The sequence below is a fragment of the Aptenodytes forsteri genome, unplaced genomic scaffold, assembly GCF_000699145.1.
Source record: "Aptenodytes forsteri isolate BGI_AS27 unplaced genomic scaffold, ASM69914v1 Scaffold6, whole genome shotgun sequence".
NCBI classification, from domain to species: domain Eukaryota; kingdom Metazoa; phylum Chordata; class Aves; order Sphenisciformes; family Spheniscidae; genus Aptenodytes; species Aptenodytes forsteri.
Genome location: NW_008795709.1, coordinates 867146 through 888175, shown reverse-complemented (window position 1 = coordinate 888175; position 21030 = coordinate 867146). Strand labels below are relative to the sequence as shown.

Below are 21030 nucleotides of genomic sequence, written 5' to 3'. Positions count from 1 at the left end.
GGTTTTGCTGCCCCCCCTCCTTACTTCACCAAGAATGGAGAATTCTACCATTTCATGGTCGCTAAGCCCAAGACGGCCTCCGACCACCACATCTCCCACCAGTCCTTCTCTGTTTGTAAACAGCAGGTCGAGCGAGGCACCTCCCCTGGTAGGCTCCTTTACCAGCTGTGTCAGGAAGTTGTCTTCCACACACTCCAGGAACCTCCTAGACTGCTTGCTCTCTGCCGTGTTGTATTTCCAGCAGACATCCGGGAAGTTGAAGTCCCCCACAAGAACAAGGGCTAGCGATTGTGAGAGTTCTGCCAGCCGCTTGTAGAATGCTTCATCTGCCTCTTCATCCTGGTTGGGTGGTCTATAACAGACTCCCAACAGGATATCTGACTTGTTGGCCTTCCCTCTCATCCTCACCCATAAACACTCAAGGCTTAAGCTTAAGGAAACTTAAGCTTAACTTAAGCTCAGGCTGGGGCCTTCACTTTGCCTGAGCTACATCACAGGTGTGCCAGTTTTCAGTCCTGTCTCCTGATGGACCTTGGACCTGTTCTGTAGTCTTGTTCCCAGTCCTGTCTCTGGACTTACCTCCTGCTGCTTCTGACTGAACTCCCTGGGTGGCCCTGGACCCAACTCATCCCCTCACCTTGACTGAGACTGTCACAGGACCCTGTTAGTAGCACATGCCTCTGCCCATGCTGTTCAGATCAGTGGGTCTGCACCAGACAGTGAGGGCACTGCCTGTGCTGTGGTCATCCTCTGCTCCTGGCTTATCCCTCCTTGTGGAGCAGCCCCGCTCTTGCTGCTCCCTGACAAAATAAATCTTAGTATGGGGTACTGTGGGGATAACAGCCGTGTTAGTCTGCAGTTTTCTTGCAGAGGTAAACCTCTGCCTGCAAGAAGAATAAAGCAGATGCTTCAATGCCTAGCATGTTTAGCACTGAAATATGTTAGCAGTAGCTCTGCGTCCTCCAATGTAGACGATTGCTTTCCACTGAGTAGAGTAGGTGGTGTGTATGAAGTTCAGATGCAGCTTGGGTATGAGCAAGAAAGGATGATTAGTACATCTCCAAAAGAAAACTCAGCTGGGTGATTGGAAGGTCACTAGCAATGTATGGCTTGGCTGCAGTGCCTGGGAGAAAATGTTTTCTATTTAAAGGGAATGAAAGAAGATGAGGAAAACACGCAAAGAAAGAAACAGTGCTGGAGAGAGAGACAGTGACTGATAATTCTGCCTGTAACTACTGCTCTTGATTTCATTAAGGTTAAAACAACAAACTATTCCATTATTGCATAGCAGTTAAAAATGAAATAGTGGAGTGCACAAAAGCTAATAGTGCAGTATAACAAGCTTACTCTTTTTTCTTTTGTTTCTGTCAGACTATGAAATACAGAGGCAAATTGAAGAACTTGAAAATGGAGGAACAATTCTGAATGAAACAAGAGCCTTTGATTCCAAGCTTGGGTGAGTTTTATTTTGGAGGAACATCAGGAATAGCAGTTTTAGAGTGCCACGGATACCTAGTGACATGATCAGGAGAGGTAGCATAGAAGACTTTTGTCTTCTAAAGCTAATGTTCACAAGCATGGTCTCCTCACAGGTAGTAATTTATTCTTAAAGGTGAGGCTTTTTCACAACAGATTGCGTGCTACATCAAGCAGTGTCTGTGTGAAAATGACTGCCCTCTTACACACATTCTTTGAAGTGGCTTTAAGAAGCTCTCCTGCTCTTCACAAGGCGAAGTTTTTGTTTTGTGTTTTTGCCATAAAGCTAATTCTGTGGTGTACCTCTTACCACATCTTACTTGTTTTGTTTGTATTTTAGGTGCACTGTACCAATGAGAGACAAAGAAGGAAAACAGGATTATCGGTATTTTTTTTTTTAATAAAGTTAACATTTCAAGAACCGAGCATTTATTTCATTTCTTAAGTGTAGTCAGTGAAATGACCATGTAAAGTTAGTCAGTATAGGGAGGATGTATTGGAAGTTTACCTTCCACTGGAAGGGGAGGAGACCTATCAAAATCAGTGCGAGTAGTTCAGATCTAGAACTGTGTCTCATCTCTGCTAAAACCCATAGACCTTTCCCAAAAACTAAGCTGGAGTACTTTAGCTCAAAGTGGGTAAGTTGAAGGTTTACTTTGTGGCCAGTGCAAGTGTATTCTTAAGAATACCTGACATGAAACGTAAGAATATTCTGAGTTAAGCATTGCTCCCGCTTTAAGTAAATACTGAGGGAAATGATTTTCAGATAGCTCCATGCTTAAATCTACATATATTCTACCACTGATCTTACTAGAGCAGAGCAAGGATGTTGGAAACATCCCACAAACTTTAAATTTAAATCTGCTTTTTAAATTCTTTTTTGTAGAAATGCAGCAGAAAAGGCAGTGATCATTTTATGAATTCCTTACTATGGTAGGGGCTGGCATGAGGCTTATTTAACAAGACTAATTCGAACAAATGCAAAAGAAAATTCATGAAAACCTAGGCAAAACTGGTGAGTCTAAGATATTTCAAATAAAGACCAGAAGGATTATTACTAGTACTAAGATTACGAGCAGTATTAAACGGCGTTTTTCAGATTTTTTGTAGTTTACTTCTGCACATCATACATTAAACTTAAAATCTATGTTTAGGCAGATTTGAAATAGAAATTATTATAGTAAATGTAGAAGGTGCCCAATGTCCTTTATTGTGATATTTTTGAACCCCTCATTTGATCATATAAGTGAGGTTTCTGCTTCAATCGCAGTTATTCGAGTGGTTTGAATTGGCCTTCTCTTTAAGGGAGCCTTTTGTTCTGTGATGGCACCCCGCTGAGCACAGTAACTTTGCTTTTAGCACAGCATGAGATTTCATCAAGATTTTTGAAGTTAGTATGGAAAAGATTGCAACCTGCCCAGATCACTCCTGGCAGTTGGCTGTGTTTTTCCCTGCTAGTCCGCTCCTGTTTTGTCCAGATCCACAATTCATGCTTGATGCCAAAAGGAATGGGTTGTTTCCATATCTATTATTATTGTTGTTATTTTTTATTATTATTTTGGGTGCAGAAGTGTTTTAATTACCCCTTTTCTATCATTGACTCTTTGACAATCAGTGGCAAATACTCAAAGAAAGAAAATAGGGGCGTTACAGCAGTTCGGGGGCTGATCTCTTATTACTTAACAGTGATCTACCAAGTCATGATTTTTTAATATTTTGTTTGGTTGAAATAGTAATACGAATTCCAGGTAAGCATAAACTTGTGATACAAATTTTATTTCTTGTTGTTTAGCTTCTGACTGAAAATAATAATTTTCACTAGGTTCATGCCAGAGCCAAACCTTCCTCCATTGATTCTGTACGATGCTAAATCTTTGCCAGCTAATATGAACCATCAGCAAGTGGTAAACGTTGATTGGATTCATGAGAGACTTCCTGACCTCCCCAGTGTGAAGAGAGCAAAGCTTGTTGAACGGTATGGGATTCTTCCTGAACATGGCTTCACCTTATTGGTAGGTCTATTGATCAAGTGCTAAAATAAGCCTAGAAACTTCAAAGTAGCACCGTTTTTGAAAAGCTTTACAAATGTCATATTAACCAGCTGTCAGTTCTCATGGAGGTTTTTTTAGTTGGAAATATGTCCAATGCATACTTTGTACTTTGGAGCCATATACACAGAAGGGTGGGAAAAAGAAACCATACACAGTGTGCCTAGAAGAAGCATTTCTCATGCAAGGTGCAGTCAAATAACTATTATTTAATATTGATCTTGTCTGTCTACACATGGATGCACCCGTGACTGACTGCAACAAATGTACAACTTCCTGCTGACAAATCCTTATCTACAAGTGCCTGCTCTTCCTGTCTTTGGGTCTGGTACAAGGCTGGGCACATTGTCAGTATTTAACAAATTAATAGATGTGTTTTCCTGACTGCAGAAGCAAAACCCAAAGTTTAAATCTTTCAGCTTCACGTGCCCCAGTTGATCTGGCTTCCACATTATTTTGAAAAAAACCAGACTTATTCTTAGGTAAATACACAAAACAGCTGTACAACATCGACTTTGCCCTCACAATGCAATTTAGCAGATGTAGGTTCAGAAGAGGGGGTGAGAAAGAAAAGGATGTGGCAAATATGGATATAAATAAGGAAGTGACAGCAAAATCTCATACCTTCCAAAATTATTCTAAAGGACTTTAAGCTTCTTAAGTACAAGCTGCGTCATCTCTGCCAATGATAACTCTATGTGGAGGTTAGTATACCCACCCAAGATTAGACATTTCACATAGCCAGTTAAGCTAGGACAGTGTCCTGCTTTGGTTACCTCTGTGATTAGTGGAGACAAAAAGAAAAGGACTTTAGAGTAAGATTCAGAGCGGAACCGTAAGTACTTTAAATTGTCCTCTGGAGGAGTTTCTTTCCTTTGACTATAAACGGAGGGAGAGCAGTGCACCTAACAACTACCTAATATCCTTCCTTTGTGTGTCTGTAATTTAATATACTTGTACAGAAGCTGGTTCTACAGAAAAAAAATGGTTCTTTCTTCTGAAGAAAGCTGTTAGGAAAACTGCTCTTGTGGTGGTGAGCCATTTTAGTGAGTTGCAGATCTTTTACTGTTTGGTGGGCAGGTGAGTCATAAGTCTCATCAAAGTCATGAGGCTGCAGTGATAGCATCAAGAGGTGTCAGTAGTATCTTACCTTTCTATCTCATTGTATAAGCTGGAAAATGTGATTTTGCAGCCAGTATTCCTGTCCATGCATGCATTTTTTCACATCAACATATTTCTCACATATTAAAATAAACAGAGCTCAGAAGGGCAGATAGGTCCTGCACTCTTTTTTCTGACTTTTTTTATTCTTCTCCCCTTCTGTGGTGGGTTGACCCCCGCCAGCTGCTAAGCACCACAGCTGCTCACTCATTCCCCCCACCAGGGGGGGACAGGGGAGAGCATATGAAGAGCAAAAGCAAGAAAACTCATGGTTTGACATAAAGACACTTAACAAGTTAAGGAAAGAGGAAGGGAAAAACCCAAAAGTGATGCAAATGCAATCACTCACCACCTTCCACAAGTAGACTGATGTGCAGCTAGTCTCTGACCAATGACTACCTCCCCAAAAATCCTCTTCCCTCAGTTTTTCTTGTTGAGCATGGTGTTTTATGGCATGCAATATCCCCTTGGTCAATTTGGGTTAGCTGTCCAGGTTGTGTCCCGGCCCAACTTCGTGCCCTCCCTCAGCCTACTCACTGTGGGGGGCAGAGTGGGAAAAAGAGAAAGTCTTAACGCTATGCAAGTACTGCTCAGCAGTAGCCAAAACACCAATGTGTTGTCAGCACCGCTTTATTTGCAAATCCAAAACACAGCACCCTATGGGCTGCTCTTAGGAAAATAAACTCCATCCCAGCCAGACCCAGTACACTCACTCCTTTCTCTTGGCATCAACCCACTTCTTGCACGTTTCAAGTTTGCTAGTATTGATGGCTTCTGCTGCGTGGTTTCTGTCCTCTCTATCAACTAGCCCTATATATCTGCCTCATCAACTGCCCTTTCTTTCCAGCTGTTCTCTGAAATCCACTATTGCCTTTGCTTTTTCCCTTCTAACTTTTTTCCTTTTTGCAACGTATAAAACAATTAATGAGCTCCAAGCTGAAATCTGGGATTCAGCTTGTAATAAGATAATGCATCCATTTGAATGCATGAAGTGAACGCGTTCTTCATTGCGGGTCTTCTTTTATTGTGCATTAGAATGTCAGCATGTATACTCTCCATAAAAGTTGCTTGCCTGTTCACTGGGAGACTAGTTAACCTTAATTCATCTGAAAACAGTATGTCCATTGCTGTGTTAAGCTTACATCAGAAGTTGCAGAAGATTGCTGATAGGGCCAGATGCACAAATCTAATGAGCATTCTTTCAGGTTAGAGCGCCCAGGAGTGCTCATTAAATAAATGGCAGCGGTAGAGGGATGACTCTAAAATGCAAAATCTCCGTTCTGCGCCAACTTGTTAGAGAAAACATTATGCGCCAAAGTTATAATAAAACAATACTGTACTTCAGCATGCAAGTTAGTTTCCGAGCTTACTTGTGAGCTTTATTCTCGTATACAATAGCTACCTGTATGTACTGCAGTACTGAGAATCTGAGACTTCTGCTTTGCCTAATTACAAGATGTACTGAAATGGAAGGAGAGCACTACCTATTAATATCTTTATAGCTGAAATTTCTTAGGTGTAAACTGCTACTTTTTGACAGTTTTGTCTAAATTGCAAAAATAAATGAAGTTTCTGATTTTCTTCATGCAGAACCCTTCTTATTCGTAAAGATACAATTCTTGGAGCCATGTGGACTCCATGGTGTTTGGGTATTCAATTTCTGCATGCAGTTTCTACTTTGCTGTGTAAACTGGTAGGCTGGAAAATACTTCAGTCAAGAAGGATCTCTGACAACTTTGCCAGTTATGGTATAATATTTTTGTCTTGCTTCCTATTGAGTCAAAAAAGTAAGATGTATTGGCATAGATGTTAATGTGACATTTTGTTCTTAAAAAGCATGCTGAAGTCCAAGGAGGTCCAACCAAAAAATAGATCAGTTGCCACAGTACAGCATTAGAAAAGAACAGTCTGATCACTTCCTTTCTCATCTGAACTCCAAGCCTTCCTGTACATTTACTGTTCCCCTGCTTACTCAGATAAAAGTGGCAGTTCCACCTGGGCTTATTGCTTTGGTGAAACAATTACATTGGTGAATCCTTCCAACAGTCAAAAAGTCAAAAGTGGGATGCTGTCAAAGTTGGTTTTGACCGTTTTGTTTATGACATGCCGTCCTCATTCACATTGGTGTGCAGGTGACTTTATGCTTATTTTTAGAACTTCAATCATTTTTTAAGAAGCTGTAGGAAAAAGTTTGAACTTTCTTTGACTGCTCTGCTTGTCTGCTTTAATAGGCTAGATTTTCTGTTTTTTTCCCTGACGATCTTGCACATTTTTGCAGCAGTTGTTATCTCACAGTTGGTTATTGTGGGAACTGTGATGGTGAAAATGGGAATAAGAAAGCAGACTCTAATGAATAAATTACAGCATATTTGGAGTGTAATGGGAGCACCGAGGGGGCCTGGCCCACAAACACGGTGCTGCAATTCCAGATTTCTGGTTTTCCTTCTATGAAGATTAAAATACGTTATTCAGAATTAAGTGAGAACAGTCAGTTAGCGTTCCTGTAAACCAGCACGTTAGAGCGTGCAGTGGTTTTCAGCTCAGATCTATCGCAAGGGACAAGTGTGTGTCTGTGTTGGTAGTTGGAGTGAATTTGGCATGAAGAAAGTTGACCAAAATGCAGAACAAATTAAAGTCAAGTTGAAGTAGTACAGTATCTAGAAATTGAAGCTAATCAAGTTATGCCTGCATTTTTCTAATATGGCAAGAAAATAAGGAAAATGTTTCATTTCTGTCAGTCATTTTGATGTTTTGACATTCTGCCGTATTCATTTCAGTCTAGCATTGCTGGGTTTTCCTACTCTTTGGCTACAGAAAATGACAGTCGCCCAAAATGAAATGCAAAGGAATTTTGCGGAATGTGTCTGGTTTTATGTGCACAAGTAGTGAGTATGGGGTTCGGTACCTGGTAGCATACAAAAGTCTGTCTGTCTGAGTATTCCTGGGCTTTTCTCCTCTTGCTGCCTGGGAATGATCTGATTAAAATGTGAAGGCTGGGTATGTTTGTCCTTGATTTTTCAAAGGTCTGGCGGTAGAGTCAGAGCTGGAGCTCCAGCCAGGTTATTGGTATCCAGAAATGTGAATGTGCCTACTGCTAGAGATACGCTCTCCAGCCTATACATGATGAAAGGGTTGGACATGCTGCGTCTGGGTTGTGTAGCCTGCATTCAGACATGTGGCATCCGCAGACATTGTTTTTGTGTGCATAATGTTGTAGCTAGACCTACTCTGCCTGGAGTGTTTGTAAAACCGTCTGCAGCAAGTGTAAAGAAACGAGCGCATTTATACATGCTCACTTTTTCCTACCTAAATTAGACAGGTGTTTTTGTGGAAGGGAACCTGCTGTTTAAATAATCAGTGTTTGTTTGTGCTAATGAATCCTGAGGTGAATTAGAAAGAGTACAGTATTTAGTAATGCATAATTTTAGTAATTCCACTTAACACACACACGGGTTTTAATCAAGTTTACTGTACTTTGGTAATCATGTCATTCCTTTACTGTTTTTTTTAAGCCAAATTTGTTCCTCTAGTCTATTTAGCCTTAGATTTTACATTATTTGATTAGAAAGTAACTGCTAGTTAAATTTGTAAGAACACTGGAAAAGAAGGGAATTATGTTTTGTGTGTATTAGATGGATAAATAGGGGGAGTTACAAGATTTACCTTGGTTCACAAAAGACCTCAGTGGCTTTCCTAGGCTGAGAACTTGGTTTCTTTGCTCACAGTCTCAAGGTAAAGGGAACGGGTCTGATTTTTGTCACACCAGTTTTACAGCACATCAACCATTAATCTAAGTACATTTTGTTCTGTTTCACAGAACAGAGAGCAGTAGTCTGCAGTCTTCTCAAAAGCCATACATCATTACCAATGAAAAATGTGGTATCTAGAGCTGTTGGAAGTTTGTGTTGTGAAAGTTTTGAGGAGGAAAGTCTAAAATTCTGTATTGCTATGCTGATAAATTGCCTTTAAAAACAAGGGCAAGTGAGACTGTTCTGACGGGATGTGTTTGAGTGGAAAAGTCAGGCTTTGGTTTAGTGTGTACCTGCACTCTTTTTGCTCAGAACTGTTCAGAGAGATCTGGCTGCAGTCAGTATGAGCTTGGAAAATGTTTTTGCTGTGATGATAGTATGCCTAGAATAGCTCCTTGGCTGTCTCTAAACTGTTACCTCTCACAACTTCTGAGAGCTGGCTTGTCCTCCTGTGCAGTTATGCCACACACTGCAGAAGTCCAGTGGCACGCTGGATTTGGATTCCTTCTTGAAAAGGTAGGAGCTGCCACTTAATATCTCTTCAGCCTTCAGTAGACCTAATGAGTTCTATGCTACAGTTAAAGATCCATCAATGCCTTGATGACAAACAGCACAGCATTCAACAGACTGTGCAGTATCTGTTCTTCTAAAAACAATCTCAGATTTCTCTTAGGCTATAAATTGAATCCCCTACTGTCATACCTTCTGAGCATTTAGGGTGCTGTGGAAAAGCTTACATAGCTTCTCTGAAAAAACTAGAAAAATAAAACCTTGCTTCTTCCAGTGTGACCTTTCCATATTATTGAAGGGTGAATGCAAGTTAAACTTACTCCTTCAATCCAAAATAAATAGAAGCGATTGCAAGATCAAGAGTGAAATATCTGTAAATAGTTTCAAGAAAAATTTCTTCTTGGTAAAAGGTAGCATGACAGCCTGTTAGATGGCAGCATTGTATTTTCTAGCATTATACATATTTAAAACACATGAGGAGATGAGTAAGCTTCTCCCCAAATGCTAATTTTAGGGAGGAGTTAAGAAAAAAAGATCACTCCTTTATTGGAAGTTCCATTGAAACAGACAGGCTGGCAGATAAGCTGTGTGTACCTATTCTAGATGTAACATAGTTTGTTTGCTGTTACGTTAATAAAATTACACTAAAGTCTTGTGACTTCACAGTGAATTCACAAAACTAAGTTTACTTTAGGATTGAGTATTTATACGCCAAATGTAATTGTATAATTAAACATGTTTGCACTCTGGTATCTTTTTGATGCATTTAACTTTTCTTAAACAGAATGAAGATGGATTAACAGAATTCTTTGAAAATGTGGTAAAACAGACCCAGATGAAGCCAAAGAAAGTGATCGGCTGGATTCTAAATGACCTGCTCAGTTATTTGAAACAACATTCCCTTACAGTAAAGGAAAGGTCAGGCTTCTTGATTACTACCGTGGTGAAACGAAAGTGATCCTTTTCTCATGTACCATGAATAGTATTGTGTCACTCCATTGCTTGCTTCTGCTTTAGTTATTATCTGTGAAGTTTGTTATGCTAGGCAGTACTACGTAGGCCTTGATGCTGTCATGCTGAATGAAGTCAACCAAATACCTTACAGAGAAGAGGACCGTGTAGTTAAGAGTAGTAATCAGTCTCTTCCTTCTTTGGAATGTGACAGTGGTAAGGCATAATCAGGCAATCAATACCAAAGTTGAATATAGCGTATCATGAGGAAAAATACTAGCTTGTCATGCTAAACTGTGTGGTCTTTAGGCAAGCAACAGTAGCCTAGATATATTACTTCACCTTATTCTCTGAGGTAACTTCTGCCCCCTTTTCCCTAGCCCAGTCAGTTCTTTTCTCCTGGCTGACCTTCTGAACCTTCTAGAAAAAAAAGAAATTTCTTCTACAGCAGCAAAGCAGGTAAGTACCTTTTTGATTTTACTGTACTTTGAATCTGTGGCTGCTTACTCCATTCGTGTAGGAATTTTATAATCAATCAGTGTGTACCAGTACATCAGTTGCTTTAAAAGGAAATTATTTGGAGTGTTGATGAAGGATAAATTTTGTATCATCTGCTACATATATATAATAGATGAAAATGCCTCGCGTGTATGTAATCTTACAGATACATCTACATATTCAGTGTTAGAAGGGGGCACAAGCCAAATAGTAGATTTAAGCGATGTGAACTGAAGTCAAATAAGTAAATCCTGCTTCTGAGCAGACTGGACACTAGATCTCAATTTCACAGTTCAAGTCCCACTGAGTGAAAGGTCAGTGGGAGTTAATCCATGACTTGCAGTTAAACTGAGGGTATCTGCTAGGTACTAAGGGATGGTAAGGTCTACGTTCCCAAGCATTAGCATGTGGAAAAGGATATAATTCACCTGAGTGTAGTCACAAAAAAAGAGTTCTGCTTTGGTGTACCCCTGAGTTAAAAGTGGAGAGGTCTGGCCTTACTTTTATCCTTGCTTCTTTGAGCAAGTGCTATCATGGACCTTTCAAGCAAGTACTGATGGTAAAGCTAGTTTCCCCCTCTTTTTAAATAGCATCTTGATTAGGACAGTTTGAAAAAGCAGCTCCTGATGATCTGTATCTAAAATTGTGAACTGCTTATGATGGGTACGGTGACTGCTGTGTCTATAGACAAAATTTGGAGTTTTTTTGTGATAGGGAATAATCTGTCATTCACCTTAAATTGTTGCCGGCTCATTTATGTGGAATGCATTGTCTTTTCAGATTAATTATTATACTCTAGACAAGTACATTAGATGACTGCTTCTTCTCAGGTGTTCATCAGTGAAACTGTTTATGAAGATATTTAACTTGCTTGTCTGCTTTCAAGCTTTTAACACTTCTCAAATACACAGGGCAGGTTTCCATCTTTCTAGCACATACTGATTTAATCCAAGTACAACTTTGGAATAGTACTGAAGTCTGTTCACTTTTTTTTTGCATGATTATAAACCAGTTGTAACTGTTGCAAATGTGGCTCTTTACCCAACTTGGAGATACTTAAACTTCCCGGTTTGTTGTTTTCTTTTTTTGAGATGCTTGTGGTTCTTAATTAAGTTGGTCTTGTTGTTGGTCTGCTTCTGTGAATAGCCAGCTGCATATGAGAGGCGTCACCCCTCTACTTGCTCTGGTGGAGACCCCACCTGGAGCACTGTGTCCAGCTCTGGAGCCCTCAGCATAAGAAAGACACAGACCTGTTGGAGCGGGTCCAGAAGAGGGCCATGAAAATGACCAGGGGGATGGAACACCTCTCCTATGAAGAAAGGCTGAGAGAGTTGGGGTTGTTCAGCCTGGAGAAGAGAAGGCTTTGGGGAGACCTTACTGCAGCCTGTCAGTACTTAAAGGGGGCTTATAAAAAAGGTGGCGGCAGACTTTTTAGCAGGGCCTGTTGCGACAGGACAAGGGGGAATGGCTTTAAACTAAAGGGGGGTAGATTTAGACTAGATATAGGGAAGAAATTTTTTACGCTGAGGGTGGTGAAACACTGGCACAGGTTGCCCAGAGAGGTGGTGGATGCCCCATCCCTGGAAACATTCCAGGTCAGGTTGGACGGGGCTCTGAGCAACCTGATCTAGTTGAAGATGTCCCTGGGACTAGATGACCTTTAGAGGTCCCTTCCAACCCAAACTATTCTATGATTCTATAAATAAGGATTTAAGTGCCTGACTTCAGGCACGTGCATTTGGAACTTTTGGATTGGAAAAGTAAAAGCTTCAAAAATGAAATAAAGTATTAATAGGAAAAACATTGGAATGCAGAGCGGTTCTGTGCCTGCGGGGTTATGGCACACCCGTCAGTTTGGTGTCTGCATTTGAAAGACTGCTTCAGAACTCCAGTCTTAACTCTTGGCTTCCTTGTGCAGGTAGAGACAGGGTACTAATGCTCTTCTACAGGAGTTTCTTGCCTTGTGATATATTTGTATGCCAGCACTTCTGACAGGTTATGAAATGTCAAGAATTTTGGAGATGCTTTTCTTGTTTAATTACCAACTCCTTGTAAAGTGCATGTTGTCCTCGGTGTCCTGAAATTGGACACAGAGAAATAATAGTGCTGTTTGCCATCACTAAGTGATGCTATCAAACTGCAGAAACCTTGCCACATTTAGAAAAGTATTTTGGTTGCCTGCATGTCAGAAGAATAACAAATGTTTATAACAATTCTCAGCAGTAGGCAGAGATACTGGCTGGCCTGAGGGCAGAAAGGGCTATATATACACAACAGCAGATGAATTGCAGCACTTTGGGTGGGGGAGGATGAACTGCAGCGGTAGAGACAGATCCAACGAGAAAGGATGGAAGAGTTCAATGGGGTGAGCGTGCAGACATGCATACACATACATGCTCACTGCAGGAAGCTGTTAACAGTTTAAATTTTTTAAGAGGTTTTGTGTTTGGTCTCTGCTGTATAAGGCACTAAAATACACGCAGATAAAAGCTGTGAACACTGATTATAGACCCAGAACACTGTATGGTAGGATGCATATGCCAAGGAAAGGGCACTGTGTGCTTACATAATTACCACGTAGGTAATTACAGAGCTCACGCCCAACTTGCATTCAAATATAGCATCCTACTCCAGAGGTCTCCAGAGCAGTTTCAGACTGGCGTGCCTGTGCAAAGGGGAGCAGCTTCCAGCTCTGCCAGTGTGCAGGGCTGTGGGGTGTGTCCTGGATCAGGGGACCTGTGCAGGCACATGCTGTGGCCCACCCCAGAGGCACCGTTTTGAAGCCCGCAGTGGGAGGTGCCGGTGCTTCTCACCCAGGGCTGAAACCAGTCTGATGGGGAGTATGCCCAAGATGGGGCCTCGTTCCTCGTTTGCAGGGCTGGCAGTGAGTGCACCCTGCCTTTGAGTTACGGCATTATGGGAGGAGGCTGGTTCCTGGGCCAGGGAAGCAGAAACTTGCCCCTGCTGCCGAGAGCCATGCTGGAGCAACTCTGCGTGGGCACCCTTGTCACGCGTTCATCGGGGATCTGTAGCAGGGTATGGAGCAGAGCAAACCCCAGGTCTTGTTTGCTTCTGCAGTTGCATAGGTCACCCACATAGGAATAACTTCAACAGACCCACTTGGCACCCCTACTTTAAAGTAGATAGCAGGGAAATGAGTACAGTACACAAACCTAAACAGAACCGTCTGCTTTGACAATTACGGCTATACCATCTGGAGGACTGGACCCAGCCTGCCCCTTACTTTTGTCAGAGGCTGAGGGACAACTGCCAGACACCGAGGCTTCCGTCACTGGGAAGGAGAGATGCCCACAGGACTGACTTGAGTGGTACTGCCTGCTGCTTCCCTCCCACCCTTGGCAGCAAATCACTGCAGATAGGGTTTCCAGTTGGAGCGTTCCCAGGCACAGCAGTCAGCTGGCACGTTCACCAGTTGCAAAATGTTTGATATGATGCCCATGGCAACCAGACATGTAAGTCCTGATTAATTCATCTTGACCAGTGGTTTGCTGCTATGCCTGTGTAGGTAGAGACCGCAGAACATCATTAAAATCTAATCACGCTCAGGCAAGAATCAATAGTAGAAACTACTGAGATTTCAGTAATGGCAATGAAGCCTGAGATTCTCATTTTGGCTCTGGAGACTCCATAATTTGATCCTCCTGTTCTGGTGCAGGCAGTTTTTGTAAATGAGTTGAAATCATTTTTTAAACTGCTTTCTTTAGATTCTTACTCCTTGCCAAGTGGAGAAACACGTTTTTAAAAGTGCATCTTTGACAGGTCTTGGCCACATCTCTTTCTGCTTTCCTAGTACCTGTAAACAAGCAAGTGCCTTGGTAACATTGTTGCTCTACTAGCTAAGTGGAGATGCTTGTTACCAAATTGAAAAGTACACACGGTGCAAATGTCACAGGGAAAATCTGGTGCCTTCAAGGTTTCTAATGGGCAAGCTTTTCTCAGTGCCAGGAGATGTTTGGCATAGGAATAGCCGAGAATCAGAGCTGGATGTCTGACTGTCAGGCTGTCCGGCCCCTGATCTAAGTCAGCCTGATGTACGAGTTGCTCCTGGGTAACTCTGCCATGGTCAGCTGCGTAGATTTTTTTTGTTGCAGATTTTACCCTCCTGCAGCCCGTGGCATCCTGCTTGAATACACACCAGTCCTAAAAATCACATCTACCTTTTTCCAGGAGAGCGATATGGCTTATTCATTGTCCGGCCCCTGATTTGTGCAGTGCTTCAGACTCTCCAGGGTGTTTGCTATGGGCTGTGCCGTGCAAAGAGCACAGGGCTCCTTCTGAGGGGTGATGTACCATCCCGGTGCCTTGGGAGGCCTCGAGGACAGAAAGCTTCCTGCCTGGTCCCTCAGGGAAGGAGCGGGAGGGGGCTGCCTGGGGTAGCAATGGAGTGCAACAAAAAAAAGGCAAGCGGCTGCAGACAGGTTGAATCTCTGTTGGATGTATTTCTTTCTAGGGGTATTCCAGGTAGCACTGGCATGATGGTTTTTAAGTACTGCACTAGAAGGAAGATCTTGTAGAAGACATCATATACTCCACTGATTTATTTAGACATAAACAGCTGAAAGCTTTACTTATAGCGGTTGTAACTCTGGCTGCTTATCAGTAACTTTAATGTTGTGATCTGCCTTTAACCCTCTTACAGGGAAAAAACAAGATGTAGCTGCCACAATACAGCTGCGTGTCATTACCCTCTCAAGGTCTCCAGCAGAGTGATAAGATCCCATAAAAAGCTTTGGGGTACCACTGGCAAACAAATCTCCTGCAGGAATTGTCTCAGTGTTCTTAAATACCTGTTGTGGCTACAGAATTGTTTAACTGAAGGTCTTTTGTACCAGAAAATTCTTCATGCTGAAGAAAATTGCTGGGGTAGTTAAGATACCATCCCACATGCTTCACTTTTCCTAAGTTGTCTTGCTGCCCTGCTAATTATTTAACATGCAGTTTGAATGCCCCTTCTCATCTCCCCATCCCAGCCTCTTCTTCATCCTGCAGTGAGTATTTAACGCTGAAATTTTGACGTGACATCCATTTCCATATTGGTACACAGCAATGGCCCAAACATACAATTATATCTTCAGCTCAGGATAGAGCACAAGCAGCTGTTTTAATATGGGTTTTCTTTCTCTCCTCCCACAGCTCTGAAATAAGAGCAAAGGGAATACAGAAAATGACTGCCCAAGGAAATAGTTTTTTTATAAATGTTCTCTTCTCTCAAATTTATTCCAGGGCGATAGCCCTGCTACAGCATAGGAGAACACACTAGCATTAACAAGTGGTTATTCTGGAGGCCTGGGTTCACCCAGCATTCCAGTACTTGGAGGTGATGCACAGGTGGGCTGGAGCTGCTGCATTCATCCTGCTCGGCACTGTTTTTCTTCTGCTTTGTCATACGTGTCCTCATTACAGCTTGCTGATGAGGACTGGTAATGGGATGAGTTACCTGGCGTTGGACTTGGTACAGTAGTCAGCTAATTATCAGTTCCCGAGCAGAGACATTGCTCATGGAAATGCGTTTTCTTACTGCTCTCGGGCAGTTCATGTGAATAATGTGAGACGAGTGCAAGTACTGCCTGAGGAACAGCCTTGCGGTCAGTGACAGTCTCTGCCGTGGTGCCCCCCCCTCTCCCAGCGAGGGAGCAGCGGCTCAGTGCAGCGAGGTAGACGGGGGCTGCGCTCGGCAAACTTCTTTGAACAGGTACCGTCACTGGTAGTGGCGGGCAGCTCCTAGTACTGCGGTAGGCTGCAGAGCACCGGTTGCGAACCATTAACCTGTACTCATGGAGTGAGTGAAAATGCTTTGTCTTATTTCAGGAGGCAGAAAAGGAAGGAGGGTACAAGAGCTTTTTCAGCGAGGCACAGGATTAAATCTTGGGTTTGTTCACGTTTAGACAATCATCTGCTCTTGCTTTAACTAAAATCTGGCTTCTTGGATCAGTAGCTGAAATGCTGCATGTAAACAACATTGATACGTCAAGACACTGACCTTCGCTACTCATTGTGGTTTTCAGGTGCTTGCGGAATTGTGGAAGGGAGAAGGGAAGACTCCTTTTGAAATTGTTAAAGAAAAGAAACTTGAACTGATACAGGACCAAAAAGAGCTTGAACAGATCTGCCAGGCGGTGATTGATGGACAAGAAAATGAGGTGATTATGATGGTGCTGGGAAGCTTTTGCACTGTGGCAGTCTGTGGCACTAAAAGGGGGGTTAAAATGGCCTTTTTTTTTTTCTCCTTTTGATTGGCATTTGTGCTCTAGAGCCAGTATAGGAGCATTAAAGCTGCTGCTCAGATACTGTCAGGCTTTTCTTCTCCTTTCTTATTTAACTAAGTGGTTTTTTGGAAACTGAAGCATACGCAAGATGATCAGCAGAAGAAATCACCAGTCTGGCTAATGTGCTAAGTCATTCTGCGAGACCAAAAAAAATTTAATGCAGCAAAGCAAAACTGTAGGGCCCTTTCCCTCTTCAGCTATACTGCCATTAACCTGACCTGGCCACCCGGCCACATAACTCTGATTTTTATGTCATCTGTTGTGATATTAGGACAATGCTGTTAAACTGTTTGAAGCTGGAGATTGAAGTTGCCTCCAGCAAGGCATATATTAGTTATGGAATTAGAGACTGCATCAGAGGCTGGCAAGGCAAAAATTTTACTTGCATCTGTCTCCTCGCCACTTCCCTGTCTCCTTCCACTGCCAAAGAGACGAGCCTAGCTGGCTGTCCTGCCTGACAATGTCCGTGGGGCGGGGAGGAGCCGGACCCCCGTGGCAGTGGCATCGGTGGCTCCAGAGCTGCTGTCCGCTCTGCTGTTCTGCTGCTTGGGCTGTGGCAGCAGCGCAAATGCTGCGGTAGGAAAGATGGGGTTTTGGCTCTTCCCCATCTCCTTGGAAGGACACGCAGCAGCCTGCGTGGCTCATCGGTCTGACGAGGTCTGAGCCAGGAAAAAGGGAAAAAAACCTTGTTGATCGTGAAGGGGAGGAGCGGGAAGGGATCTTGACAGAGTCTAAAACCTGCTTTATAAAAAGCAAAATGAAAACAAGTGCTTAGAAGTTCTCTGGAGCGAAAATGTAAAAGCAGAAGTGAATAGCTTCCTTCTAACGTAAACATTGTCTAGATACATTTGCCATTTGGAAAAAAACATTAACATCTTCTGAGAACAATACCACCCACCCGAGATCTCACTGGGGGATGCTAACAGCTCTGCAAGAGCTTTTGATAAAGAAAATGAGCTTGCAGTAGGTCGGCGTGACCTCCATCAGGCTGACTCATTTGCAGAGCCTGATAAAAGTGCCGCTGTATTTTCAGACTGGTACGGAAGCACAAGTGTGGATAGAAAGAACATTAGAACTGATGGGGAAGTGCAGAAGCCGAAGGTCCATAACTACACTCCCATTTCAATAATAATGCTTTCTCCGAGAATGTAATTCCTCTCTGTTTTCCACTGTTTTAGTCAAGCTGAATGCAGTAGAATGGCCTCACTTCCCTACTTTTTCCAGGTGACCTTTCACCAAGGCAAAAGCTGCCTGAAAGGCCTGTAATTCATTGCTTTAAATTGCTGCGAGAGCTTACCTTAGAAAATAGCGTTTGCTGAGTACCTGCCGGGGGGAAAAAAAAAGTATGCCTCGCTTCTTTGATAGTAACTTTCTTTAAAATGAACTAACTTGCAAACAGTTGCTCAAGCCAACACTGAGCACTTTATGAAAACACAGTATCTGGATTGTACTGTATTCTGCCCCATGTAGGTAATTTCTAGCAGATCAGGAGTAATGAGTCCTTTCCATATTGTGACACTACAGAGAAGATTTTAGACTGCCAATAATTCAGATACCGTAATGAGTAGCAATATTTGCATTTGTGCTTGGTATTGGCACAGTGGGTGGTTCATATGTTCGCAGTCCTTCCCTTAAGATCTGTAATTACAACATCCTGTTTAATTGAAGCCATCGTGTTTTGCCCGGTAACTCTGACAATGTGGAGAATGTCTTCCCTGCCACACAAACAATATGAAGGGCAGAAGCTTGTCTATCAATCAGCAGTAGCATCTCCTTTAGAAATGCCTGAAAGTGAAATTTCTAGTGCTTTTTTTTCGGTGTCCTTACTTAGCTTCTAAATATGGCCCTTGCTATTTTGCAGGTGACTGTGCCTCAAACACTAGCTGTCTGATAGGAGGTCGTATTTCTGATCAGTTAGTTAATTGCTGTGTTGCAAAGGATTCCTTGCTTAAAGGAAATAACATGCTGGTACAAAAACACCTATGTCTGCACTTGAAGGACCTCACAGATACTATCCAATAGATTGTAATTCGATGCACATTACTTGTTATAACTGAACAGTATATTGAGTAAAAAGGTAGATCCTATTAGCAAAAAGAAGCCAGTCTCATTTTTCTGGCTCCTTTTCCGGAAGTCGCTGTTCAAGTTGCAGATGCTGTTAAAATCCAAAACTGTTTTCTGACTTTTTCAATAAGAGGAGATCTTTCTATTAGTTGTAAGGCCCTGCTGCTGTAGGGACTTGCTGTTGTCTCATGGGAGCAGAGCAGGAGCTTATTGCAAAGCTGACGGCAGTTTTTATAAATAACATCTTAGCCCCAAGTATAGTATTCTACCACAGTGGTCCAGAGGACAAAAATATTCATACCTTGGCTGTGAATGAGTGAAAATGTCCAGGTTTACTGTAACAGTGGTGCCTGTTGATTTTTTTTTTTCTTTAAAGGTTATGGCGATAAAAGCAGGAAATCAAAAAGTTCTAAATAAGTTAATTGGCCTGGTACAAAGAGAAACACAAGGACGATCCAATCCTGCTCTGGTGAAGCAATTACTAGAGAAGAAGCTGTCAGAGTAGCCACAAGAGAAAACCGCCCAAGTATCTACAGAAAGCACATGCTTCGTTCTGTCTGGTTCACTGCAAATGAACTTTGGTGCCTCCTCGTGTATCATCAGGACTGTTGGTTATACTTCAAGCAGCATTACATCCTAGCCTTCCCCGGATGCATCAGCCAAAGGCAGATGAGCAAAAGAATAGCAGGAGATGATACAGTCATTTGCAGCTCCCTCACTTTGGTGTGGCACTCGGAAATGTGATTTCCACACAGACATGGGAAACAAGTTCCCAGAGGTATCTGTGAGTACGCAGAGAGCTGAAGCTGCAGTGGTTAGTTTTGTAATAAAGCAAGTGTAAACTCAGCTTTTCTAGCTGCCTTTTTGTGAGAAGGGAAATTCACAGATCTTGAATGCAAAAGCTGGTGGTGCACGCTAATAACTCACTGGAAATCAGTGTGAGCACGCTAGTAACAATGATTAAAACACCTAGCAGTAATTAAGAAGACCACGTGTGCCTCCATGCCTAGCAGAAGGGACAAAACCCGTCCGCTGCTATCATTCTTCCTGGTTTCTGAGATACGGGGAAAGGATGAAGTCGCTAGCTGCCTAAGTGCGTGCCTGAGGCTAGTGCCACAAACAGATCTAAGTGCCTGCATCTAATAATTAGTGTCAGATTGTTTGCTCGCCTTCTCCTTGTGTACCCAAACAGCTGCTTTGCCTACTCGCAGCTCTTTCAGTTCTGAAGAGCGCCTAACAGCTGCATGCCTGAGCCCTTCGGGGTTCACATCCCGTTTTGGCCTGTGAGGTTCAGCATAGCAGACGTGCTTGTGCCGGCCCTGCACCACCTACAGAGGAACAAGTAGTGCCTTTCTTTTATGCAGTAGCTCAGTAAAGGGACCGTTTGCTCCAGCTTGTTTTTTCTCTCTGCTGACGTGAACTTGACCCCATGTTACAAATGCTCCAAGCCCAGGGCTGGATGCTTCTCTGGCACGTGGCTTTCTGCTGTCACCTGGACCTGCATCCACGTTGTGGAAGGAAGTGAACATGCAGTTGGCTTACCAAAACCGAGCAGGATTCAGCTGGGTTCCAGAGTCTGCTCCACTGTTTAATCTTAAGGAGTGTTTTATGCCATTTTTTTTTTTAATACCTTCCATTTCTCAGCTCCTAGCTTTAAGTACCCACTGAAATCCAGGGTCCTAGAGTTAACTTCCCAGTCCCAACCCACTTTAGCTGATCAAATCATTAACAGGAAACGCAACTAGAGGCAGCCTATCAAATTTACATTTACTGGGGAAAGAAATCCCATTTAGTACCAGGGGTTTGAAGTTCTTAAATCCCTCTGGAGGCTGCTAAGCCATACATTTTAAAGGTCACATTTATCTCGGAGATACTTCTTCAGCATTGTTCTTTAGGATCTGTCTGCAGGGCACACGTTGTCACAGGAGTGCCGCAGGTATGGCCCTGGGGCTTCAGTCACCTTTTGCAAATGGGGTGCTTGCAACACTAGTTCCAACGAGGTTGATGGCGGTTCATTCTCATGAGTAGTAGTGCTAATGTACGTCTCGAAGAGGACATTTCTGTACAAACTGGCTCACGGTTCAAGTGTGAACTCTTAATTAGAAGGAAACAAAAACCCGTGGCTTTCAAATCCATTTAATGAATAAAATATATACCCATTATCACATAGAAATAACTTTACAATTCAGAAGTCATACAGCTGACAAAAAGCAGTAGCATGGTTGCAATCAAAACCCGTGACCCTTCAAAAAAACCCCACCCCCCCAAAAACCAAACCAAAACCTC

The 21030-nt window shown here is 42.6% G+C and overlaps 1 protein-coding gene across 1 annotated transcript in view; it reads left to right on the top strand.

Annotated features, from left to right (window-relative positions):
• Window positions 1-19590, top strand: part of GATB (glutamyl-tRNA amidotransferase subunit B) — a 46024-nt gene extending 26434 nt beyond the window's left edge. The window contains exons 8-14 of the mRNA XM_009283351.1: window positions 1372-1456; window positions 1817-1861; window positions 3299-3488; window positions 9729-9862; window positions 10276-10354; window positions 16420-16554; window positions 19121-19590. Of these exons, the coding sequence (XP_009281626.1) occupies window positions 1372-1456; window positions 1817-1861; window positions 3299-3488; window positions 9729-9862; window positions 10276-10354; window positions 16420-16554; window positions 19121-19249 (797 nt within the window). The 3' untranslated portion in view covers window positions 19250-19590. The remainder of the gene's footprint in view (window positions 1-1371; window positions 1457-1816; window positions 1862-3298; window positions 3489-9728; window positions 9863-10275; window positions 10355-16419; window positions 16555-19120) is intronic.
• The last annotated feature ends 1440 nt before the right edge of the window (window positions 19591-21030 follow it).